The sequence below is a fragment of the Bos mutus genome, chromosome 11 (genome assembly GCF_027580195.1).
Source record: "Bos mutus isolate GX-2022 chromosome 11, NWIPB_WYAK_1.1, whole genome shotgun sequence".
Classification (NCBI taxonomy): Eukaryota; Metazoa; Chordata; class Mammalia; order Artiodactyla; family Bovidae; genus Bos; species Bos mutus.
This window is the reverse complement of record NC_091627.1, coordinates 43,392,374-43,408,970: the sequence shown is the minus strand read 5'-3', so window position 1 is coordinate 43,408,970 and position 16,597 is coordinate 43,392,374. Positions and strand designations below refer to the sequence as shown.

At 44.6% G+C, this 16,597-nt stretch overlaps 1 protein-coding gene across 2 annotated transcripts in view; it reads left to right on the top strand.

Annotated features, from left to right (window-relative positions):
* Nucleotides 1-372: 372 nt before the first annotated feature.
* SLC1A4 (solute carrier family 1 member 4) overlaps nucleotides 373-16,597 on the top strand; it is a 33,743-nt gene continuing 17,518 nt past the window's right edge. For both annotated transcript variants that reach the window (XR_011466033.1, XM_005893553.3), the window contains exons 1-3: nucleotides 373-1,205; nucleotides 13,177-13,219; nucleotides 15,145-15,207. Coding sequence is in view for 1 of the 2 variants with exons in the window: in XM_005893553.3 (XP_005893615.1) it covers nucleotides 679-1,205; nucleotides 13,177-13,219; nucleotides 15,145-15,207 (633 nt within the window). In the remaining variant the exon portion in view is untranslated. The remainder of the gene's footprint in view (nucleotides 1,206-13,176; nucleotides 13,220-15,144; nucleotides 15,208-16,597) is intronic.

Sequence of the window (16,597 nt, the reverse complement as noted above, 5' to 3'; positions counted from 1 at the left end):
AAGGAACGCGTCGGCGTTCCACGTTCTCCCCGACCCTCTGGCCGCGAGGGCCCAGACCCCGGCCGGCCCGAGAGGCCCCGGCAGGTGCCAACGAGCCCGGGCCGTCTCTCAGGCCGCGGCCCGCTCCGCGGTCGCCGGGAGCCCGCCTCGGTTAGCCGGGCCTCGGAGGCTGTGGGCGCCGGGACTCGCCGGCTCACTCCGTGCCCCAGCCGCTTCAGGCGGCGGCCCCGGAGCGGCCACCCCTCCCCCCGCACCGGTGGCCTGGAGCCCGGCGCGAGGCGTGCGGCGGCCCTTCTCGGATGCTGATTGGCCGGAGCTGCAGGGGGCGGGGCGGTGGGTGTGAAGGGGGCGGGCCTAAGCCGCTCGGCACTCGGGTTTTTCTCTGCTTCTGCGAGCTCCCTCATTGCATCATCTTCAGCCAGTGGCCGCAGTGAGAGGCTGGGCTCGGGGCGATCCACTCGGGCCGGGGCTCTAGTTCGGTCTCCCGCGTCTGTCCTGGTCCTTCCCGCACCTGCTCCAGCGCCAAGGCTGGGGACCCCAGCAGGCCGACTCCGAGAACCCGCTAGGCACAGCTAGCGGACCTCGCCTGCTCCACGGGATCCATTCATTGAGAGCCGAGTCTTTTCCCGGAGCCCGAGTCCCCCGCCTCCTCCAGCTCGAAGCCACGGACAAAGCGCCATGGAGAAAAGCAGCGAGACCAACGGCTACCTAGACAGCGCCCAGGAGGGGCCTGCAGCGGGGCCTGGCGAGCCCGGAACCACTGCTAGACGCGCGGGGCGCTGCGCCGGCTTCCTGCGGCGCCACGGGCTTGTGCTGCTCACGGTGTCCGGGGTGGTGGCGGGTGCCGGCCTGGGCGCGGCGTTGCGTGGACTCCAGCTGAATCGCACACAGGTCACTTACCTGGCCTTTCCGGGCGAGATGCTGCTCCGTATGCTGCGTATGATCATCCTGCCGCTGGTGGTCTGCAGCCTGGTGTCGGGCGCCGCCTCCCTCGACGCCAGCTCTCTCGGGCGCTTGGGCGGCATCGCCATCGCCTACTTCGGCCTCACCACGCTAGGAGCCTCAGCTCTCGCGGTTGCTTTGGCTTTCATCATCAAACCTGGATCTGGCTCGCAGACCCTTCAGTCCAGCGACCTGGGTCTGGAGGATTCGGGGCCCCCACCGGTCCCCAAAGAGACAGTGGACTCCTTCCTTGACCTGACCAGGTAATGTCCCCGCGACCTCCACCCCACCTTCCTGAGCCTCAGTGGGAGACGCCAGCTCATTAATGCACTCTAGTTCATATGCCCCCGTATTCATTCTTAATCGGCTGCTGGTGGCCTTTAACAGTTTTAAATGTCAAAATAACGCCTACAGACTTTGAGTGTTGACCACACCTGTGCAAATGTCAGCCGGGTCGCACCGGACATTTTCAAGGACCAGGGCTCCATCTTTCAGCAAGACTAGTTCTACCGTTAGGTGGGAGTGTGCTAGAGAGAGGCAGAGGTCTCACTTGTACTTCGCTCATACTCTTTGGCTGCCCTCTCTAGGGAAAAACATTCCAACCACGCCCCTATGTTCTCACCTAATTTTCTCCCCAGGTAGTGCAAAGAAGCTTCCGAGAGCACTGGTTAAATTTTGCCTGTTGGGCCATTCTCCCCTGTAATCTACGGCATCTGTTTCAGCCCTTTGGCTGGGAAGAAGCTGGCAGTTTTTTGAAGGGTTGTCAGTGGACCCAAGAATAACAAGGCTGGAGTGAGTTGTTCAGGGCTCATTGCCCAGAAACATGTCTCTCCGGGGGAGCTTGGGATAGGTTGCTCGCCACCTGCATAGTCAGGACCACTGTAGAGTATTGTGAGTTTCAAGGGGCTTTATTTGTGGGAAGATGTGAATTCTAGAGAGGGAGGAGGAAGAAGCATCTTCAGTTAACTTTGCTGCTTCGGGGGACTCTAAAGTTGCATTTCATCCTTAGAAATGTAGTTTTTGTGGATTCGCCAAAGCCTCAGCTTCTTTTGGTTTCTCCATTAGCCCAGAGTTCACAGATGGAAAAACTTCAACCTAGAGGCATTTACTGATGTGGCCAGGTTCAGTTGAGTGGGGAGAGCTTGGCTGGCTCCCTCTCTGGGTTTTCAATAATTCTGGAATCAGAGTCTTGGACATATGTTTTGTCTTGAGTCACTGAAGCAAAGCTCCTCATTGCTGAGGCTGTGAAAAAGAGCAAACACTGGGCAAAGTGACTTGACTTCCTGCTGTTTCCATTTCTCCTTCTGGAAAATGTGATGACTGCCACTTAAGAGAGAGGAGGGAGGAGGGTTCAGGATGGGGAACACATGTATACCTGTGGCGGATTCATTTTGATATATGGCAAAACCAATAAAATATTGTAAAGTTAAAAAAAAAATAAAATAAAATATTAAAAAGTTATAACAACAAAAAAGTCAAAGGCATTTACTTTAGAAAAACAAAACAAAACAAAACCCATAACCTCTCTGATAAGGGGGACCAAAAAGTTCTTACCAAAAAGATAGGTGGAGGTGGCCTATTACAACTTTGATGAGTTATAGCCTTTGTCTAGTGTCTGGTAGCTTATTATGTGGAGTCTTTAGAGATTGTTACGGTTTGAGGACTAACTTTTAGGTGGATACTGAAAAAGTCTACTGAGGTTGAGAGTAGTGGTCGCTTACACTGACCGCCAAGCATCATGGCTTAGCGGTCAGTGTAAGTGCAGACTCTCAGTGGCTCAGGCTGAAAACACAGAAGGACCAGCTGAGCCTTCATCATGGCTTGTTGGAAGTAGGTAGTGTTTCATGTGCCTTTGACTTATTACCTTCAATGTATCAGTGAGGGAGCATGATTGTGGGCTTAAAGGAGTCTTTTTTGCAGGGATCAGTGGCTCAAGGAGTGTAGATGTTCTGGTGTGTTGGTGGTACCCCATAGGGAGACTGGTAGCACTCCTTTGTCTCCAAGAGAGAGGCAATGGCTAAGAAACAGGGTGTAGGGGGAGAAGTGAGGGGTTACCGTATTACCACGAGCCCAAGAAGGGACTTATTTCCTGATTGTGGTTTTCTAGTTTTAGATCCGAGTCTCTTCAACTCCTGCTTCTGAAGTGAATGACCCGGCATCATGACTTAGTGGCCAGTATAAGTGTAGACTCTCAGTGACTTGGGCTGAAAACACAGCGAAGGACCAAGACAACCTTTGTCATGGCTTGTTGGAAGTAGGTAGTGTTTCATGATGCTCCTTATTTAATCCAGGAGCTCACAGATAAAGGTAGGGTAAGTGGTAGACCCTATTTTACCACTCAGAAAACTGAGACAGATTAAGTGATTTGCTCAAGGCCACAGAGTGGTTTATCAAAAGAGGGAGAGAAGAGCTATGGGTCTGGTTCCCCTCTGGTTCAGGGCTCTATTTCTCCCACTCTTTCCTTCCCCAAATCAGCACACCATAGTAATGAGGCTATGCTGCTGGTCTAGTCCCATCTCAGAACTGTTTGCCCTGATGCAGATGCTGACCAGGAACCAGGTAGGGTATGACACTAACTTCTTGTAAGCAGAGGAGTCGAGCCCCTTCAGTGAAGGAAAGCGAGTATGTGGGTTGAATCTGACGTTCTCTTTGAGCCCATGTGAGAAGAAACAGAATCCTGAGTCACATGGAAGTGCTTCCTGAGTCTGGGGACCCTCTGGGTAAATGCTTTAAAATTGCTTCCCTTGGGATTTACCTGGTCCCTGGTGGTCCATTGGTTAAGACTCCACCTTCCAATGGGGGTGTGAGTTTGATCCCTGGTCGGGGAACTAAGATCCCATATGCTGCATTGTGTGGCCAAAAAGTAAAATATATATAAATAAATAAAATTACTTCCCTCAAAGAGACCTCACGGATGCTGATTTCATGTGACTCCAGGCATGTTCCCTGGCAAAGGCAGGGTGCAGTCCTTTCTGCCTTGTGGGCGAGTGACGAAATGAGACTTCAGGCAAACACCTCAATGATCCTGCAGGCCCGCCCCCTGGTAACTGCCTAGAACTTCCACACCTGGAAGGAGTGGAAAAAGCCTCAGGTGATTTAGTGCAGCTGTGTCCAAGGCTTTGCTCAAGTCCATGATCTTTCTGGATGGTGGAGATGCCCCAAACTCCCACTGGATCTCTCTGCCATGATTTCTAATTTATTTTTTCAAGATGGAACTTCAAGTCAGAAAGAAATGAAGTTAACAGATACTGATTGAGCTTTTTGGAAAATTCAGAATGCCATTGCCAAGTGTTGTGATTTCCCAACACAAGGATTAGAAATAGCACAGCAGACTGGGGCGTGGGGCTGAGGCTAGAGCAGGCCCTTAGAGAGCTGAGAAGTGACAGTAGCTGGCAGGTGGGAAAGTTATGGTTTCCTTCTGAGCACCATGCTTAGGAACCTGGGAGAATGTCAGAACTCATTACTGGATGTGACCCAGAGTGACTTTTAAGCAGGTCTTCAGGGACCCAATCATTGTGGAGTTCTTGGTCTCTAACTGCTTACTGATTGTGGGTCCTAGGACATGTCCATAAATGTGCCTTGGCTTCCTCATCTTTATAATGGCAATCATGAGAACACCTGCCTCTTGAGATTGTGATGAGGGTTGAATGAGTTATGTTTGTAAAGCTCTAAGAATAGGACTGACCCAGTAATGTTTGCTCTTGTTATAAATGGAGCAAGATTATGAGTGATGATATTTTTCCGGTTCACATGAGTTAATGGGGATGATTCTCTTTTTATGTGTGTGCTAAGTGGCTCAGTCATGTCTGACTCTGTGCAATCCCATGGACTGTAGCTCTCTAAGCTCCTCTGTCCATGAGATTTTCCAGGCAAAGATACTGAAGTAGGTTGCCATTTCCTCCTCCAGGGGATCTTCCCGACCCTGGGATCAAACCTGTGTTTCTTATGTCTCCTGCATTGGCAGGCACTTTCTTTACCACTAGCACCACCTGTGAAGCCCGGCTCTCTTTTCATACTCTGAAATAAAGAGTGGGTGGGAAGAAAAGGATGTGTGGAGAGCTCAGGATGACTTGAAGTTAATAGAGCTTTTTGGGTCTATTGGGAACCACATGGAGCCTGGAGAAAAATCCTGGTGAACAGTGGCTATGTTTTGGACTAACAGAATCAACAATCAACAAGGTGGAACATTTGGGAAATGGAGAAAATCAAAACTAAACACAGAAGAGACTTCCATTCTGAAATGGGGCAGAAATCCTCACATATCATCCCCAACATCTGTTTTCTTTTTCCCCTGCATGACATATGTCTGGTCTCCAAAGTTGACCTCAGGTTTCTTCACCTGTCAGTGGAAGGGATTGAGGTAACCTTCCTCTGAGTGCTAATATTTGTGGTTTTGAAATGGAAAACCAGACACTGATGTGCCAAGGAGGCAGGGGTCTAAGGCACCATCTGCACTGGCAGCCTGGAGAATGGCCCTGGGCCATTGTCTTGCAGAAGTGTACCCATGGCTGCTGTGTGCCTGGTAAAGACAACTGAGATTTTGCCTGTTGCCCAGTTTTCTAGGCTCTATTGCTTTTCTTGCGCTCATTTTCTCAACAGAGGACAGTGCTAGGAGCCTTTCCCCTGCAGGCTTCCTCCCCTGGAAGGAGGCTCTAGGTCCTAGTTTTTTTCCCAAGAACTGGATGACTATGAGGCCTCTCAGCCTGCAAAGAACGCATTTCTTCAGTGGATGTGAAGAAAACTGTCAGCGACTGAGATCTGAGTCCCTAGATCACAGTCAAGGGAGTGAATGATGAATCTTTTATTTAAATGTTGACCATAGCAGGTTATCTGACCTATGTCTCTCCCTTCTGTAGGCTAGATGAAGACTCCTAGCAAATCAAACATGGATCCAAATTAATGGAGTTTTCTCAGCCTACCTAGTCACTGAAACTGGTAGCTTGTAATTTAAAACTGATTTCTTTAGCTTGACACCAGACCTAAAGAACATAAATCCAGGGAGACAGTGTGGATAGTGATGAAGTAGACACTGAGGTCAGCTACCCAAGTTTGAATACAGCTTTACCACCACAGGCTTTCCTAGTGGCTCAGATGGTAAAGAATCGCCTGCAATGTGGGAGACCCGGGTTCGATCCCTGGGTTGGGAAGATCCCCTGGAGAAGGGCATGGCAACCCACTCCAGTGTTCTTGCTGGAGAATCCCTTGGACAGAGGAGCGGGCTACAGTCAGAGGGTCTCAAAGAGTCAGACACGACTGAGCAACTGATACTTTCACTACCACTTACTAGCTGTATGGACAGTCATTTAGCCTGTTTGTACCTCAGTTTCCTTATCTGTAAAATGGGGTTAATAATAGTGTAGCTACTACCCAGATTTGTTACAGGGATCGAAAGAGTTAGTATATGAGTGTCTCTCTAATATCCTAGCATGTCCCAACCTCTTGGGGACAGCTGCAGGCTACTTGATACAGAGAATGAGTGGTCCTCTTAGCCTTGTTTCCTCCAACACCCCCCACCCTAGGGGCCCGGCATTAGCCTTTCCAGCAGGAATCTAAAACTGAATGTGGGCTTCAAAAAGAGGACAGGTTACTCCCCGACCCCCTACTGTCTCCATAGTGTGGGCCCATCACCCCCAGCTCTCCCTCTGCTCCTGACCTTGTAGGGGGTACCAAGATCTGAAGGTGCACACCCCTGATAGCTAACTCTGTAACAATGAACACTACAGATGATAAATATTTATCAGGTGTACATACAGTGTCATATCCTGTTCTGAAGAGTCTTTGAAATGTGCATAAGTTGGCTAAGGACTGTTTGAAGTTAAATGAAAGGAAATGCTGTTGGAACAAAAAAAATATACCTAGACAAAAGTAAATTGCTTTACATTCTTCTCATATGGAACAGGGAAATGCATACCATCCTTGACAATAGGCTCAGAAGAACAAACAGGACCAGATGTATAAAGAAGGAACATTTGTAAGTTTTCATGGTGTGAGCTGCTCGAGTGTCTTCAGTACCATTCACAGTAGTTCTGCTTTCACAAGTTTGGCCATGGCTTATACCAGTTTTTCTGTTTGCTTTAAACTATGTGTCCAAATGTTCCTAAAGCACTGGCAAGACTCGTCCATTCATTCTCTCCCAGTTTGATCTGACTTGGGTCTCTGGATGTAGTAATACAGTCTTGGCACTTTTGCAGATGTTTTTGACTTAGACGCCCTATGAGAAATACACTTTAGATGGTAGCATGCACATATAGACACCCCCACCTCCACATAGACAACCTGAAACACAGGTTCACAAAACCACATTGTAAGTACTGATGCATGCTGCTCTTTTATATTCTGTCTAATGTATTACATCTTTTACCGAGTGCTCCTTAGAGCTGGGAAATACAGCTGGTATTTTGTAATTCCAGAACATTTCTCAGAATCAAATAACATAAAAAAGGACATATTTGAGAATTTGAATAAAATGAAGAGCTCAGTGTTTAGAAGCATACTAGTACCCAGTGAAATTGAGTGTTCTGCAGAGGTGAGCCTGAGGAGCATTTGATCCTTCTGGTTTCCAGACAGTGGATCTTACAACACAAATCTGTACTGGAGTTGTGAGGTCCACAACTCACCAGCCACAAGTAACTATTTAAAGCTAACTAATTTAAATGTAAATAAAATAAATTCAGACTCTAAGTAGCACTCGCCATTGTTCAAGTGCTCAGTAGCCACACAACTAGCATATTGGACAGCATAAATGTAGAAAGTCCTGTTGGATGGTGCTGGTCAGTATGGAATGTGAATGGGAGATATAGTGAATTCCAATCTCTGGACACTAAATGAAGGGTTAAATTGATCACTCTAAGATCCTGTTCCTCATTTTGAAAGCACCCAAGGTTACTCTGTCAATGTGAGGAGCTGGGAAAAGTGCCTGGAGACAGAGCTCTGGGGGAAAAAAACTGCTTGTGTGATGGAGCAGATGATCCATCAATACAGGAGAGCTCAGCAGTAAGAAAAAGCCTGAGTTCACTGCAGCATCTGTGTCTAAAAGCCAAGGAAAGAGGGGAAAGAAGAGTGCAGAGAGAACAAAATCAAAGAACCGACACGCCTGATTGTAAGACTTACTACAAAGAAAGCTACAGTGATCAACAGTGTGGTGTCGGCAAAAGAACAGACAAATACATCAGTGAAACAGGGTAGAGAGCCCAGAAATCAACCCACCTAAATATGATCAACTGGTCTTTGACAAAAGAGTAAAGGCAGTAGAATGGCACATCTTTTCAGCAAATGGTGTTGGAACACCTGGACATCCACATGCAAAAAAAGTGAATCTAAACACAGCCCTTGTGCCATTCACAAAAATCAGCTCAGAATGGACCACATGTCTAAATGTAAAATGCATAACTATAAAACTCCTGGAAGATAACATAAGATGACCTCTGATATGGCAATGACTTTTTAGATACAACACCAAAGGCAGGATCTATGAAGAGTAGAGAAAAATGTTTTGTCTTACTGCTGCGGCCAGCACAGCAAGTAGGGATTGAAAGTGGTCGACGCACAGTTTGGAAAAAAGAAACTAGGGACAGAATTAAAGTGTTAAAGATGGGACCGGGGGACTCAAGACCTCTTGGGTCAAGAGCCCTGTTCCTTGGAGCCACATCACTTTTATTTAGTGTCTTGGCAAGCAGAGAGTATCTGTTGTGTTACGATGAAGTCAGCCTCCTATGTCCCCAGTCACATCTCCGATTTTATTGATTACTTTAAACTATATTTGTTATTTTCTTGTACAAGGGCTATCACCTAGCTGGAGGTCATAGACCATATGCCTTGGGAAAACATCTTAGTGTGTGCATAAGCAGTGTTCTGAACTTGCACTGACTCAGCATTCCAAAGTTCACACTGTGTTTTTCCTTAGCTTAGCAGGGCATGACAATCCCAACTGATCAACCCAATATACTTTTATTTGGGTTACGCTGTATTGCTGTATTTTGCTTTTATTCTTTTCCCATGGTGGTTATCTCATTTAGCCAGAGCAACAGGCGGCTGACTATTAACCCCTGCATCTTAATCCTTCAGCCTCACACCCTTGCCCCTTGGAGGGCAGGTGGGGCAGGGGGCGCTCTTGCTCCTGGCCTGTGGCAACGAGGGGAACTAAAAGAGAGTGATTCAGTGGGTTCAACTCATTGCCCCCAGGCATTTCCTCCCAAGGGGTTAATATTTGAGAGCTGAGTTGTGTAATCTAAAAAGTTCAGTCATCCCGTTGAATGTGTGTATGTTTTTTGGTTGTCAGATCTCCTTTGCAGTTAGCACTGTATCTTTTGTCCTAACTTTTTAAGGAATTTTGAGATATGATTTACATACAAAAGATGCACCCACTTCAGGGGTGCAGTTCAATGAGTTTTGACAGATAGATAAACCACTTAATCACTACCATAATCCAAACAGTGAACATTTTTGTCTCCCATGATCCTTCTCAGCAGTTCCCACACTTCATCCCTGGCCCCGGGCAGCTTTGGATAGAAAGTTTTGCTTTCTATCACTATTGATTAGTTTTGCTTTTTCTAGAGTTTCATGGCAATGGAATCACTCAGTATGTACTTTTCTTTGTCTGGCTTCTTTTGCTCAGCACAGTGTTGTTGAGATTCTCCATGTTGTGTATATTAGTGATTGATTCCTTTTTATTTTCAAGTAGAATTCTTTTGTATGGATTTATCATAATGTTGTTTGTCCATTCATCAGTTAATGGACATTTCCATTTTGAGCAATTATGAATAATACTGTTATCCATATAGCTTATATCTAGGAGTAGAAACGCTGGGTCATATGGTAAGTGTATGTTTAACTTTACAAGAAACTGCCAGAACACATCATGTTCTTCTTAGGAATTTGATTCTTTTGGCTGGAGTTGCCGTTTTGACTCTAGTATTGAATGTACCCCTCTATTCCCATTGGATTTTGTAGACTGTCTGAAAACAGATTGGTCTAGAAGTTGTGAGTTAAGATCCATTCTAGGTGAGGCAGTATTAGGTTATTGCTTTCTAAAGACACCAGGCTGGCCAGATAGTAGGGTTTGAACAAGTGGTCTGTGACCCTTGGAAGAGAGTGTGTTTGAAGGCTATGGGAGAGGCTGTGCTTGCACCGAGTGAGGAAACAGCTCATTTCTGAAGGATGTGAAGTATTTGTGGGGGAAATCATCCCCCATGGAGAAGATAGAGGGCTTCTATCCCAGCTCTCTCCTTAACTTCTCAGTCCTTTTAGGGAGAGAAGCAGGTGGCCAGCTCAGTCTGAGAACTACTGTGGTGGATATAGAATGGACGAAACCTTGGCTCAGGGCCTGTTTTTGCTTCTAACTAGTATAGCAAATGGCAATGAGATACCAAACAAGACTGTTAAAGGTGCTTTGTAATGGAAATCATAGGCAAAAGTAAGTTGCTATTCATCTATACATTAACAAATAACCAATACCAATGCCTAGCCTGTTTCTACCTTCCTTTTAAAATAAGTAATGCTTGTAATAGGAATCAAACTTCAGATCACCATTTTGCAATGGTTAATTCACAGATCACATCTTGTCTGTTTAAATACAGCCATGTACTTTCGGGTATTCTTTAAGTATGTTGAAAGCAATTCAGGTTTCATAGACAAGCAAGTGAGGAAATGCTGAATTGCCGTCTCTAGCTGTTGGCTGTCTTTTGGAAGCCTGAGTGTTCTAACAAAGTCATTTTTGTGTCTTGTTAACCCTGTTGGTGGGTGTATTATCTCTTGTATAATAAGTTACCACCATTTAACAGCTTAAAGTCACACATTTATTATCCCACAGAATCTGTAGTGTCAGGAATCCTAGCATGGCTTAGCTGGGTTTTCTGCTTTAGAGTCTCTTACAAGGTTGCAATCAAAGTGTCAGCCACAGCTGGGGTTTCATCTGAAGGCTAAACTGAGGAAGGATTCCCCTCTGAGGACACACGGTTGTTGGCAGAATTCAGTTCCTTGAGGTTCACACTGGGAGCCTCTGTTCCTAGCTGGCTATTGGCCAGAGACTGTCCTCCGTGTCTTGTCATATGGGTCTTTCTAACATGGCGGCTTGTTTCATCAATATGCAAGCCCAGAAAGCAATAAAGAGTGTCTTCTAGCAAGATAGAACCCACACGTTTATGTAATCATATCACAAGAGTGATAGCCCATTACCCTTACTGGATTTTGTTTGTGCTCATATTCATGCTAAGTCACTTCATTTGTGTCCAACTCTTTGCAACCCATGGACTGTAGCCCACCAGATTCCTCTGTCCTTGGGATTCTCCAGGCAAGAATACTGGAGAGGGTTGCCATGCCTTCCTCCAGGGGATCTTCCCAACGCAGGGACTGAACCCACAACTTGCGTTTCCTACATTTACAGGCGGGTTCTTTACTACTAGTGCCATTCTGTTGACTAGAAGCAAGTCATAGCCCCCACCCCCACACTCCACCATGACACACACACTCAAGGGGAGGATATTACACAAAGATGTGACTACCAGGATGCCTCTTAGACTCTGCTTGCCAAGCTGGGCTGCAGTCAGATCTGCTGAGCTCTGAAACTGAATACCTGCAAATAGTTGCCTAGAGATTCTAACACTGTGAATAACTCATCCACAGAAGTAAGAATTAATGGATGTTTGGCACAGATTGTAAAGGATGAGCTTTTACTCTCCAGACTTACTGTAGGAGGTCAGTAGAAAAATGGATTGTCAGTGGGATTTTCATATATCACAACTCAGTTCTCAGTTCAGTTGCTCAGTCGTGTCCAGCTCTTTGCAACCCCATGAGCCGCAGCACGCCAGGCCTCCCTGTCCATCACCAACTCCCGGAGTCCACCCAAACCCGTGTCCATTGAGTCGGTGATGCCATCCAACCATCTCGTCCTCTGTCATCCCCTTCTCCTCCTGTCCTCAGTCTTTCCCAGCATCAGGGTCTTTTCCAATGAGTCAGCTCTTCGCATCAGGTTGCCAAAGTATTGAAGTTTCAGCTTCAACATCAGTCTAGCATCTGTACAAAATCTGACCCAAAGGAGGCTCAATAAAAACTATTTGCCTGCCAAGGTTTTGGTTTCAAAATCTGGTGTAACTGGATCAGTTCTATTGCTCTCTTTTTATAACAAAATTCTATAATTTCTTTCATCCTGAAATGAAATCCATAAATAGACTTTACCCCACACATAATCTCAAACATCAATATGACTTACCTGTAATATAAAAACCATACCAGAGTGGTGGTTGCCAGAGATGATGGTGGAGGGTGGGATAAATAGGTAGAAGAGATTATTACATATTTTAAAAAATAGAAATAAAAAAGTATACTGTAAAGTTTTTAAAAGTGAAATACTGAAGGAGAGTAATTCATAGTAAAAATAATGTATTTCAAGATGTGAATGCTCTAAAACAAAATGATTAAGTGCTTGCTTCTGAGTTTAGAGTCACCATTAATGAGAGAGCTTTAAATTCAGACTGATACTCAGTTACTAGCATGTGTGATTAAGGGCCCAGATCCTACAATTTTTCATTAGTGATGTGATTTCCCAGAAAGTGAATGATACTTGAAAATATTCTGAACAAAGCAAAACAAATCATCCCACATTTTACACAGGAGTTTCAGTCCTAGAAAATTCAGTGTATATTCAAACTGCACAAAAATACCTTGCTTTAAAGTTAGTCTCTAAGCTCAAATAAGTTATGAATAAGATTTTCCTCTACAGTTTTGTGTCATACAGGACATTGGGAAGTATGAGGGCCTTGAAACTATTTATTACACAGGACTTTGCCACTCTTAGCAGAACAAATAGCTGGGATCTGGCACTTCTGCCCAAACATACTCCCCCAGTTCCAGGAATGTCCCCCAGTTATTGTAACAACACAGCATTCCCTTGGATTTCACAAGTTGGCAGCGCCAGTTCCCACTGAAAACCACTGCCCTAGGGCCTAGCCACCAGGGGAAAGGAAAGTGATGCAGTTATTCTGGTTCGCTTGGACACAGCTAAATATCAAGGGTACCACGAGGGAGATGAGGATAGAGATCAGTGCTTTAGAGTCTCTGTTGTGACCCTTCAGCCAAGGCACAGTTGAGTACTTGGATCAAGGAGAAGATGGCAATAACTGCAGGACGTGGGGAGAGAGGGAACCCTGTGTGGTAGGCTGTCAGGTGTGGGCATCTTAAAGTGAACATGTTGAATGACAAATTTTAAGGATACTGACAAAGTGCTTTCTTTTCCAACAGAAACCTGTTTCCTTCAAATCTTGTGGTTGCAGCTTTCCGGACGGTAAGCTTGATGCTTTGCTAAAAATAGGAAACTTTGGGTATTATATGTTTATAGCATATAAATTACTGCTATAGAGTTAGGTAAGGTGGAACAAGGAGGGTTGTGTGCACTTAGTATCATTGGCCTAAATTTTTATAGATGGAGTGAAAACAAAAAAAACAACAAGAAACAAAAAAATTGTCCAAAATATCCCTCTAGTTCCAGCATCTTTTCGCATCACCTAGTACCCTTAAATCATGTTTTATGGAGCTATTAAATATTTTAGAATTTTAATTTTTTTAAATCTTGTTAAGTTTTTTGGCCGCATTGCACAGCCTGTGGGATCTTAGTTCCCAGACCAGGGATTGAACCTGGGCCATGGCAGTGGAAGTGCTAAATCCTAACCACTAGACTGCCAGGGGAATTCCCTAGAATTTTTTTTTTTAATGCATTTTTTTTTTTCTGATTATAAATATAATATATGCTCCTTGCAAAAAAAATTAAAGTACAAAAGAATAGAAGGAAATAAAAATCACCATAATCACTACCTAGAGCTACCCATTAACATTGGTTATCATCTTTCTGGTATGTTTTTTCTATACATGTGTGTATGCATCTGCACACAGACACACACGCACACAAGATTTTAAAATAATTATACTACATACATTGTTATTATGTATACCCTTATTTTTCAGTAACCGGCTCTTATTGTGAACATTTTCTCATGTCGGTAAATATCCTTCTGCATAAGTTATTGGCTGTAGTATGAACATGTCATAATTTTACTCAATCAGTCCCATGTGGGTGGCTGTTTCTAGTTTTCCCCTTACTTTAGCAATCCTGAATGTAATGTTCCTACAGCCAAGCTTTACACAGAGAAGGAATATAAAGGTCTAGATTAGATGGACTAAACTGATTGCCTATTTCACGCACTGTCTTTTCAGTTTCCACTCAGTCTTGCTCTTTAAAAAAAAAAAAAAAAAACCCTGGGTATAAATACAACTGTGGCTTTTATGTATAATGTGAGATAGAAGATAAGAGAAAAATGAAAAGTGTCGTGGCTTTCAGTGCCTGCCACGGAAGGTGTGGGGTGGCTTTTGTACCCCCTGCAACCCTTAATCACAGGACAGCTGACCATCTCTGCCTGTCTGAAAGCTTGATAAGTCAAAGCTGAGAGAGACCAGAACTCTTTAAAGGCAGGTTCAAAGCAGAGGCCTCTGGGCCTAATGGGCCCCTTTTTAACAGTTCAAAAGCCTTGTGTCCTTAGAAGGGTGAGGAAGGGTGTCATATAACAGAGTCCACTAAACGTTAATGCACACAGCTGCAGGGAGACACCTGTGTGTGTCAGGCAGAAGTGTGTGAAGTCAACCACAGAACCAGAGTTGGAAAGATAGTTCCCCTCTGATGAGTGGGTGTCCCAGAAGACTCAGCCAAAAAACACCATCTTGCCCCCATCCTTTGTTTTGAGGAGTGGAGGGCTGAAGGCATATTAGATGCTGAAAAGCAGTCAAGCTCAAGTAAGTTTTGGAACAGAGTGGAGCATAAATAAATGAATGAAAATAAAAGGGCACATCAAAAAAATGAACTTTAGTATTATGGAATGAATACCAAGTTTCTCCAAATAATATGAATTCTCAGCCGTTTACGATATCAGCTTGAAATTGTACAGACCTTCTCCAAGCCAGGGTCTGGGGACCGAGGAAATTCTCTCCATTCCCTTGGGTTCCTAAATAATCAGCGGTCTCCTAGAGTGCATGTTGCCCTGATCTTAAGTGACTTTGGTACAGTCCTCAGAGGCCCTTGTCCGGCCAAGCAAGTGAGGAATGCCAGCAGACCTGGAGAGAAGAGCAACGAAGTAGCAAGAGGCCCAGCAGGTCTCTGGATTCCTCTTGGGAAAGGTCTTCAGCTGTGAACTGACGGGGTTTTCTTTCTCTCACTCACAGTATGCAACTGACTACAGAGAAGTGACCTACAACACGAGTGCTGGAAACGTGACCATTGAAAAAGTAAGGATTTTTGTGAGATCACTTACGACAAATCCTATAACACAAATAATGCTTCTGAACTCAAGGAGCATGCATGATGCTTATTTTTTTCTCAGCAGGACTGAAGACTGGGGTTTGAATCACACAGTTTAGGTTTGTTCTTTGGGCCGTTTACCATCTTTAGGATGTTCATTTCATTGAATTGAAACTAATGTCCCCTTTCTTAAAAAAAATTGTGTAACGTCCCTTCTGTTTTTCTGAAATATAAATAATAGGTGATTTAACCTACCCTTGCACATAGAATTTGTCTTAGGGGTTTAACTCACTATAACCATCATTCATTCACAAGTATGTTTTGAGTACCTGTTGTTTCTTTTGTTGTTGTCTGTGTGTTGGTTTTGTTTTGTTTTGTTTTGTTTGAACACACCACAAGGCATGTATGTGGGAATTTTAGTTCCCTGACCAGGGATTGAACTTGAGTCCCTTGTAGCTGAAGCACAGAGTAACCACTAGACCACCAGGGAAGTCCCTTGAGTACCTGTTGTTTACTAGACACTGAGCTAAGTCCTAGCCTTCATGCTGGAGCTGAAAGGGACAAGGGACCTCAGGGATTATTTAGTCCAGCTATGAAGCTGCCATGGGAAGAAGGAGGAACTCTGCCCTTCCCCCATCCCCCATACACCTCCCCAGGGCTAAGTGGCTCTGAGTTCTACCAGCCTGTTTTTGATTGAAGGAAAAGTTCTACTTTTTTTTAAAAAAAGTTGAAAGCTAATAATTTAGTCCCTTTCACTTCATCTTGCAGATGAAGCATCTGCAGCTCAGAGAAGTTATTTTAATATCGCCGGGACTAGAGCTCAGACTAGAATGATGGTAAAAATGCTCTTTCAGTTTTTACCACACTGACATGTTTCCTATTCAGAATTTCATAATGTGTTGTGATGGAATAAAATGTTTGTCTAACATATATGCTTACAGTAGTGAGATTCAGTACTGCTGGGAAAAAAATAAAGAACACATTATATTTATACATTTTAAGTTGGTGATTTAGGAAAGAATATCCTGAAAATATCCATATTGATTCTGAACATCATTTTTGAAATTTGTCAGTGAGGAGACTATGGTAAGAACCTAGCAACAAAGAATTAGTAGCCAAAGATAGAATCGCTGACTTTTTTTTTTTTGCCACACCCTTGAGGCTTATGGGATCTTAGTTCCCTGACCAGGGATTGAACCGGGGCCTACAGCAGTGAAAGCACTGAATCCTAATCAGTAGACCATCAGGGAATTCCTTACAATCATTGACTCTTGATCTGAAGGACCTTTTCACCAATCAGCTTGTCTTTTAAAGTGAAGTGAAGTGAAAGTCGCTCAGTCGTGTCTGACTCTTTGCAACCCCATGGACTATACATGG